We start from the raw sequence: 10,198 nt of genomic DNA on the forward strand, positions 1-10,198 counted from the left end.
ATGTACCAAGCTGTCCGAAACAAATGTGTTTATCTAAGATGGTATTAACAGGACACGTGTGACAACCTAACGTGTGTATACGTCTAAAATCTAATGTTTTACGTTTCGAAATGCTGGTAGTATACAATCTGATTTATTGTGTTGTGTACAAGATAAGACTGAGTGATGTAGCCGACACATACAAGGTAAAGAACTCACTTGTTGAGTTTGGAAATACTCAATGATACCATTCCATGAGAAAGGAAATGGTTTAAGTCATGAACAATATATACAATGTCTTAAGGGTTTTCACAGACAATGTGGACACAAGCATAGTTAGATTTCATATAAGAATGAAACGTTTCTTCCAGAAAAATGGTTCTTTCATGCTAACTCATAATATAATTGGACAATTTTTTTTGAATACATTTTTTTTTTCACTTTTCATCAACTTGGGTTTAATATGAAATAATTTTAATTGTTAATCAGGCGTTTGGTTCCGGGTTACCCGACCCCACCTATTTTTTGACTGCCCACCCTAAACATTTTTTTTACGTATTCGTGAAAAAATAATAAAATCGCAAAAATTGTGAAGTCTCACGATAAATAGTGGAAGCAGAAATTGACATCAACTTCAAAAGACAATATTAAACTATTCTTCCAATCTGTAATGGCTGTATATCTGATAGGAAGAAATAAATAACACAGAGACCATTTGGAAAACAATGGAAAACCTGAACTAGACACTGACACGTGAAAAAAAATATAATTGAAATAAAAATGTAATTCAAATAAAATAAATATAATTGAAATAAAACATCTACCTACCCCACTTATTCTAAAATTGAATGTAACCGGAACCACACAATATTTTTATTAGGCCTTATGTTAAATTTAGTAAATTAGCTTTTATCGACAAATTTACTATTATGCGATATCATAGTGTTAACGTTGTTGTATTCAGGTTACAGATGGGTTAGCGATTTTTTTAAATTTCGGAATAATATTTTTCAGTATATCATAGTTCGTATTAAGTTTTTACATCACCAATCATAAATTCAGAAAAAGTGTGTCGATTGTTGTTAACATATAGTTGAAAGGCAATATTGTGATTTTGATAGTCAAGAATATATATATACCAATTATATACCAATTATATACCAATTATATATCAATCTAAACTTTCAAAAAAATATTAGAAATAAAGGAATAATAAAGGGCTGGAAATAATACTGTTTGACAAATAATTTCTGATTTGGGTCTATTTCTATTGCAAGCCTGTTGGATAATTCACACTAACACTTCACAGACACCTAATATCCTCATTTTCTTTGACAACAAGTGAATTTCTGTATACTGGGATGTAAGTGTGTGAGAATGGCATATGTGTGGTACTGGCTGGTTGAGAACAACATAATATTTTGATATTTGCTGTTGTTGTTGTCTTCATTTTGATTAGGGTGGCCAAGGGATGATCTGTTTATCTTAGCATCAAGGGACACTACACAATAAATTAAAATTATGAGTATACATTTCTTAAAAAAGTAAAAATTGTTGACACAAAATCCTTAAATATTCCTTTAAAAAAATCAAAATTCAAAGACATTTTGAAAAATCAAAACAGCAGTAACAGCAATTGTCAGATTCTAGCTTCATTCTGTCGTCTTGACTCTAAAATATTTGAGCATTGACAGTTATTGAAAGATACCAAACATAATGCACTGGGTGTGTTTCAACTTTTTTGCCAGACACTAATTTACAAGTAAAATAAGTACAGCTATTTATTTTATGTAACATGGTATAGAGCATTGTTTGTTAATGTATAACGTAGTGACAGCTTGTCACTAGGCATCTACTTTCTTTAAAAGACACGTGGAATTTGTTATATGTGATTTTGACCAGCTAGAGGGCGTAGCAGTTAAAGCTCATAATTAAAGTACGGGAGGTTATGGGGTCGGTTCCAACTGGAGTCATGGGATATTTGTGTGACAACTGTGGGTGTTCCATACATCTAGAGTCTCGACTCGATGACTCAGCTGCGTCTCATTCACAAGATGAGTGCAAATATAAAGGGACTCCTTGAGTGACACATTATGGTGCTACGTGTGTACACTACTGTGAGCAGCCATCAGATAAGTCAGATACTCTGTCATTCAGAGGTCTGGTGTGACATGACAAAGTAAACATTTATACATGTATGTGAGTATGCATTGCAGGTGAATGGCTTGTTGGTTGAGAGTTCCCTGTCATAGTAAGCCATATATTACCAGTGCCTATGTCACACCTCTTCCAACAGATGTGTAGAAACAAGTTGCTATTGATCATAAGGTTGTAGCAACAAGTTCAAAGTATGATGCATTGCATAGATAGGTTGTCTACCGTAGGTATGTAAACATATTTATATATACGTGGGCCTAACCTTGACCTAAGAAGAAATGCAGAGAAGATGTTGAACAAATTACAAGTAACCAGGTGTATACAAGATGACAACAAGAAGAGTTATACTGTAGCAAAAAATGGAAAAATAAATGTATCAAAATATATTTTCTCTTAACATACATTTTTGTGTATGTATTATGTACGTACGTACGTACGCATGTATGGATGTATGTATGTATGTATGTATGTATGTATGTATGTATGTATGTATGTATTTGTAAGCGTGTATGTAATATGCGTACATGCGTATGTACTTACGATTTACTAGAACGTAATGCATACACACTCATACATACAGACACACGCACGCACGCGCGTATGTCTGCAAACGATTGTGTAAGTAATTATGTATATTTTTTAACATACACTTTTGACCAGAATCGCCGCCTATATATTTAAACGCCTTGATTTCGTTATAAGGTGTAGGAGCAATGACATCATTTATAAGTTAAACGAGATCAGAGTGTCAAGCAAGAGAAAAACACGTAAACACTCAGTGAATTTAGGTCATGCTTCACTCTGAAGTGGGTCATTCTGACGTCAACTTACATTAGTCATACATTACCGCCATGTAATCAAAGTTCAAAGAGTAAAGAGTTAGAACGTAAACTCGGACCCACGACAAATATCGTGCTGTAACTTATAATTAGTATGAACAATGTGTGATATATCGGCATATGGCAGCCTCATCTTCTAATCCTCGGCAAACACCTAGATCTGTAGCTCCGCCAGACGGAGGATTTGGCTGGGTAGTCGCCTTCGGCGGCTTCTTTGTGTACTTCCTGTTTGGCGGACAAGGCTCGTCGTTTGGTGTGTTGTATGTGGAATTTCTCGATGCTTTCGGAGCATCTAAAGCTAGTACAGGTAATACGGTGTCTCAAATTGAATATAAGTGTGAATAGTACAGACGATATCGTCATGTAATTCGTATGTTTTTCGACTTTAAGAACATGTGTGTGCGTACGTATGTACGTATGTATGTATGTATGTATGTATGTTTGTTTGTTTGTTTGTGTGTGTGTGTGTGTGTGTGTGTGTGTGTGTGTGTGTGTGTGTCTGTCTGTTTACTATCGTATTGGTTGGTGGATTGGTTGGTTGGTTGGTTGGTTGGTTGATTGATTGATTGATTGATTGATTGATTGACTGACTGACTGACTGACTGACTGAATGACTGATTGATTGATTGACCGACTGATCGATTGATTGATAAGAATCCAAGGTAATTTAGTACGTTCAATGCTACAGCTTATTTGTAATCACATTGCGAATAACCTAAATCTATGGTAAACCTAGTATATGTACTATCGAATAATTCATCCTTCTAAATTCAATCACACAACACAGTATATAGGTTGTTTTTTTCAATTCATTTTTATTTTTATACTCCGTCAGCATGGATAGGTTCTATCTTTTTTGGAGTTGGAATACTTAGTCATTTGCTGTCTATGACACTCATCAATAGATTTGGATATCGTACAGTTGTTATGATTGGTGGATTTCTTTCATCGGTTGGACTGTTTGCCACCTCGTTCGCGACGAGTATTGAACAAGTTTACTTTATCTATGGAGTCTTTGTAGGTAAGTGTATGTCACATTGAAATGTTGATGAGTAGACTGTCTCGTATTAAAGTAGCGAGCACTCAACTAGTAGCAAAGGCCATGTTCATACTTGCAAACAAGGCTTTCTTAACAATTGAACCATTATTACCCTGCAATGTAAACATCAAACGACATAGATTGTTTAAGGAGTTCTTTTTAAAATGTTCATATGCCGATGAGCATATGTATGGCCTTAAATTTGGAACCTCACTAGAATAGTTTTTTTTTTCATATACTCAGTATATATTCAGTACTAAGAGACGTTTTCCACGTCATTGTGTTTTTTTTATTACTTTCATAGTTATTTTTATGTCATTCTTTACCCTTGACAGGTCTTTGGTTCTGGACACTTTCATTACCCACGCTCGGAAGCGTAGGCAAATACTTCACCAAAAGACTGCCATTAGCGATGGGTATTATCTTGTCCGGCACTGGGGCGGGACAATTTGCATTATCTTTTACCATACATTTACTTCTGGATGAGTATGGATGGCGTGGAACACTTATGATCCTTGCGGCACTCAACCTTAATATATGTGTGGCTGGTGCTTTACTCCGACCAATTGAAGTCTATAATGCTATGCAGCGTAGGCAAGACCAAAGTGTACAGAGAGATCTAGACTACGTTACAACTAACAGAAACGAGGATACGAAGCAACAAATTGTCAACAAAGACATCTCAAAAAATGGAAGCTTTACGCAAAATCACGAACATTATAGTGAAATTATTTCACGTGATGATCAGTCACCCTGGCAACAACCCCCACCATGTCAACAAAGTCAAGTCATGGCTGATAAGGAAGCTAACAATACTCAAGCAAATGATTGCCAATCATCGTGTAAAGTTCGATTAACAAAATTAAGACAGGGATTCAAGAATTCATTCGATTGGTCATTGTTTAGTAACCTTGGATTTGGTTTATTCATCTTTACTGGATTTACTGTCATGGGAGCCTGCATTGCTATAATGGCCCATATAGTGAGTTTATCTATATGATGTTTAGCCCGTCATAGCAATGCCTCATTACCTTAATTGAAGTCAAATAAACTTTCGAAAATAAATGAATTATTGATTTATAAAACTGTTCTTCTGGCATAACATAAAGGGCATAAGCTGAGATTATCATTCTGCTTGTGTCTGGAGTGGGTGGGGTTGGGATGGGAGTGTAACTGAACATTGAAAAGTCTGTCAAGGTATTATACTAACGCATAATAAACCATTATTTACTATTTATTGCCAGCACTCTTAACGTGGTACCTGTCTATAGTAATACATAATTTATTTGATAATACAATTTAGTATACATAATGTACTACTAAGTTGTGAGAAACACCTGTTAATCCATCAACTGTGCTAACAAAGAAGACGATTTTATTGCCACCGAAGGCATGCCGTTAAAGTGCCACAGACAGAGTTTATAAACGTTTTACTCTTGTGATATAAAACATAGCTTAAACTATTGTAGGGTAATGCTAATCAAGATGCATGCCTTCTATGAACTTACAGTTGTACATGTCTTGCATTGTTAAAACAGCTGATTATACGGATTTTTGCGATAATTTTGTCCTTACAAACATTTATGTCATCGAATTGTTTACAAATGTATATCGTCATACCAAGTGTGAGTTCAGTAAATTGCAAATGGTGGTTAAGTATGCTTTGGTAATACTGTGAATACCTCCTGAATCCTGAATATGCAGAACAAAAAAAAACTACGTCCTAAAGCGTACTAATTCAGCTTACGTCCTTTAACATTATAGCAGCTTAAGCTAATTTTATATAGAAGTATGTTACACTAGGTTTATAATTTACAAATAAAAATAACTTTTAAAACTCATCTCGTGCTAATCTAATCAAATACAGAGGATAAGTTGATGCTATAATGTCAAAATCATACCACACCAATTTTATAAATGTGTAATTATTTTGTGTACTATCGAGTCAATATTATATTGTATATACATTTCACAGGTCAGCAAGGGTAACGATTACGGTATACCTGGCTTGCGTTGTACGTCGTTGCCTGCAATCCTTGGACTAACTCAGTTCCTTGGACGATTGTTTTGGGGGATACTTGGTGGTGTTTTTACAAAGATTAAACCCACTGTGTTGTATGGTGGTAGTATTGCAGTTGCTGGGATAGCCACTATTGTCAGCATCCACACTACCACATACACAGGTAATATTTTTAAGTTCCCTCAATTTGTTTCAATAATTTCACGTCAATATATGCCTGTTAGAAAATACTATATGAAATTATCTCACTACTAGTTGATAATAGTGAGGTTTACACTGGTCTGACGTCATTGAGTAAACAGTCGTGAAAAGGGACTAGTGTACTTGTTTGAAAGCAAATTGTATAATACTTGCAAGGTTGATAAGGGGTCGATTAATTACGCTAGGTAGTCATACATGTTACATATCCAAGTCTTCTAAGATTTCTTTAAATATTGTATATACTTTTCAAGTCTTTAAATACTGAACCTACCTTAAAACAGCTACTGGGACGTCATCAATTATAATAACTTCCGCGCCAAATGTATAGTTGCAGACGATCCTTTCTATGTAGAAACATTATACGTACAGTAATATACTCGGTATTCGTTATATATCAGAGTCGTTTTCTTAAACAATTTGACATTCCCATACATATATTTTGTATTAAACGTTGTCTCATCCTTGTTTAGCGACAAGGAAAATATTGAGTGACGAGTTTCTAAATTTCGTTTTTTAAATCACACCTAAACTATTTGATTGTTACACATAGGTCAACTTGCTTTCGTGGTGGTACTTGGTATATGTATGGCATGTTTTACACCAATTATGCCTGTCATCATTCGTCAGTTACTATGTCCGGAGAAGGCAGACAATGGTCTAATGTTTTATCTACAAGCACAAGGCTTAGGTGGTTTGTTTGTATCTCCATTTGTAGGTAAGTAAACAAACGAGTATTTTTAGTATTTTGTATAGTCTCGGAAAAGTAGAAATTAGCTACCATTTTTTTGGTATAATTTAGTACTGTTATATGAAATTCCGTGCATAGCCAATAACAGCAAGATTGAAGTATTGGTTTCACAGAGAAAGTCCACTCCTACATATTTTAAATGTGACTGTGACTATAGCTGAATATTACATGTAAAACATACTTTAACCAAATTATTGATAAATAGCTTTGAACATTAACCTTCAAGGGATGTGGGTTATTAAATTAAGCCATAGTTTGTATTAAATATTAAACAGTTGTGGTGTGGACCATTGGTACACACACAGTCCACTTACAACTAATCTAGCGATAGGCCATGAGTATAGAGTTTCAATTAGGCGGCATGATGTTTGTTTACGTCTCACATAAATTAATGAAACAAAATACATACACTGATAGTGCGCAAGCGCATATGAAATGGCACATTTGTCTCAATGTGAATGCACACACACACACACACACATATATATATACCTCTACACTTCATATGAAGCAAAAAAAGAGAGATAAAATTCAGATATGTCTTATGTCCCTTTAACTGCCAAAACTCCTACATTTGGATTTCTATTTCTGTAACGACAGGTTGGATGCGAGACGTACAAGGACATTACGTTGGTGCTTTCTATATCCTTGGTGCAGTGTTTATCGTGTCAGCGATGTGTTCCTTTCCGATTCCAATTATTAATAAGTGGGACATGAAGAGGAAAGAACGTAAAGCTAATTCGAAGATGCACACCTCGGATGTATATGAGGAGGGTGTGGGCAAAGGGACACCCTTGGAGACGAACGGAATATAATGTAATATTATTAGTGCACCAATTTAAGATTATTTTATTTCCAGCTCGGTAGAGTTCAAATCTGATGAAATAGGGAAGTACAGCACTTTGCAGGTCACCATTCACCCTCTCGTTATGGTACAACCACTGTACATGCTACACTTTAAGATAGCAAGATAACAGGATTAAATGAATACAGTTTCTTGCTACATATTGTCTAAATGAAATTAACTACTGCACACATCAAATGATGATATCAGAATATTGGCGCCCACGTGTCTGCGTCTATTTGCAGTGTCATTAAATTGATTTGTTTCATTTAGAGTTAATGTAGCCAGAACAAAATGGCGATGTTCATGGCTTCAAGATACTTATTGATTTCGTTGTCATTGTATCAAACACAGACAGTAAACAGTCACCTGCAACGTGCTGTACACATACTCATCCACTCAAAAACCGGGTTTGACAGGATAGTGCTTAGAAATGCATTTTGGATTTTTACAAAATCAGTATTTTGTGTCTTTCTTCTTTTATTTAATTTAATAGACTAGATAAAGAGGATGAGGTAGAAATAGGGATGTCGATCACTACTTCCAAAGAAGAAACTTGATTTACACATATTATAATGTTATAACATGTATGCATTATTTTGTTATCAATTTATAACTAACCTTTTAAAGTTCACAGAGTATTAAAAGAAACATAATTTATTGTTACAAATATATGAAATAAAATAAAGGATTTTTGTTCAAATACTGCTTATGACCCTTAGTTGTTTTTTTTTAAAGTTGAAACACAGTTCAGAATTTGTCATTTTTGTTACGAACATTACATGGTGTGTTACTCTATTCAATGAAGTGGTGCGGTTCACTGGTGGAAGTTAATAATACTTATATGTTCTATTTTGACCCTCTAGAATGAGGTGAAGTATTATGGCAAGTACTGAGAATACGTCAACACTTGTACAAATATACTGTATACATTTGTTCCTGTATCCAAAGGATCTATATCACTCGCACACAGCGATCTGAGCAGTCAAATCAACATGGCGCCCTCTATGTTTGATGTTTCATTCCATGTAATAGAATATTAATGTGAGCAAAATTTGAGGTAAATAAGATAATACTACAGCAGTTATATTTAGGGAACATGATATGTTATACAATGAGTGTCTGAACACTGACTGCGTGTGCTTGTCATATATGAAACTGTTACCCTCGAGTATTTCTTTCATATTTCCCTACAAGGTGTTGGTTTTTGCCTTGCGTCTAATTATCACATCATGATATATTTGCACACACACACACACACACACACACACACACACACACACATACACACAATACAATACTGACAATACACAAAATTCCAGAAAGTACCAGTTACTTTTATTGACACAGTTGCATTTCGTTCACATTACATGAAGGCTTGAAACATAATTCAACATATACTAATAAATATGTTATCTCTTTCAATGATGCTGACATTTAAGATTTTATCTAACATTTAAATTTTACCTTCGTGAAAGATTCATTTTAAGGTAAATCACTGACAGAAAATGTATGCTTCAACAATTCAACAATAGTTTGAAACGATTGTTGAATCGATTGATGATAACTTTCACTAATTGAAATTCTTCGATGATATTATCGAATGCTTATTTTCCCAGTACTATGATTTGATGATTAAGTGAGCATTTATTTATAACCTATTTAAGATAGATTGGATTGTGGTCTTTTGATCAGGACAAATGTCTCGAACAAAAAAGTTACCTTTTGATATAAAATGAGCATTTATTTGCTTAGCTTACAAACTAGTAGTATGTTAACAAAATGAAGGCTCCTGGTCTCAAGCGATTCGATATACAAGAAATTCTGCCATCTTGATTAAATTTGTTATAGTTACAATTTCATACACCGGGGTAAATTTGAATGAGTTGTGCTTGTTTATGTAATGTTCCACAATACTTTCCATATATATATATTTTGAATACTGACGCGACAGAATAACTCTCAGTCTAAGGAGTTATCTAAAAGAGTCATACTTAAATCTGCACTAGCTTCAATATGTCGCTATGTTAAAAGGTGTATTGGTATAACTGGAGTATAATTTTTCAATCAGACAACCACAACATATTAACTGAATTTAAAAAAAAATACCAATTATCAGACAGTTTACATGTTAATCAGTGGTCAGTTTTATCCATAAGCAGTATAAAAACAGGTTGGTATTGCGATTGCTGTTGAGGGCGCTGTTTTTGGGAACGGGCCCAAAATCAATTGGATTTTATCTATCGTGTGTATTGCTCCAAAAATACCAGTGATACAATGCTGTTCGCAATGAATGATATTACCACTAAATATTGTAAAAGTTCCAGTTGCAGATAGTGTAGTTTTAAAATCACAGTACTGGTCAGAAGTT

The 10,198-nt window shown here is 34.4% G+C and overlaps 1 protein-coding gene across 1 annotated transcript; it reads left to right on the forward strand.

Annotated features, from left to right (window-relative positions):
* The first annotated feature begins 2,989 nt into the window (after positions 1–2,989).
* Positions 2,990–8,351, forward strand: LOC144436633 (monocarboxylate transporter 13-like). The gene is made up of 6 exons (XM_078125462.1): positions 2,990–3,282; positions 3,811–3,996; positions 4,350–4,996; positions 5,990–6,197; positions 6,786–6,950; positions 7,584–8,351. The coding sequence occupies exons 1-6, from the start codon at positions 3,096–3,098 to the stop codon at positions 7,796–7,798; spliced, it is 1,608 nt and encodes a 535-aa protein (XP_077981588.1). The 5' UTR covers positions 2,990–3,095; the 3' UTR covers positions 7,799–8,351.
* Positions 8,352–10,198: the final 1,847 nt, after the last annotated feature.

The sequence above is a fragment of the Glandiceps talaboti genome, chromosome 6 (genome assembly GCF_964340395.1).
Source record: "Glandiceps talaboti chromosome 6, keGlaTala1.1, whole genome shotgun sequence".
In the NCBI taxonomy this organism is placed as follows: Eukaryota; Metazoa; Hemichordata; class Enteropneusta; family Spengelidae; genus Glandiceps; species Glandiceps talaboti.

What these genes read in the sequence shown, in the direction of transcription:
- LOC144436633 (XM_078125462.1), top strand. Translation starts at nt 3,096, where the DNA reads ATGGCAGCCTCATCTTCTAATCCTCGGCAAACACCTAGATCTGTAGCT. An exon ending in CCACACTACCACATACACAG is followed by an intron (nt 6,198 to 6,785) that starts GTAATATTTTTA and finishes TGTTACACATAG; the next exon opens with GTCAACTTGCTTTCGTGGTG. An exon ending in GTTTGTATCTCCATTTGTAG is followed by an intron (nt 6,951 to 7,583) that starts GTAAGTAAACAA and finishes CTGTAACGACAG; the next exon opens with GTTGGATGCGAGACGTACAA.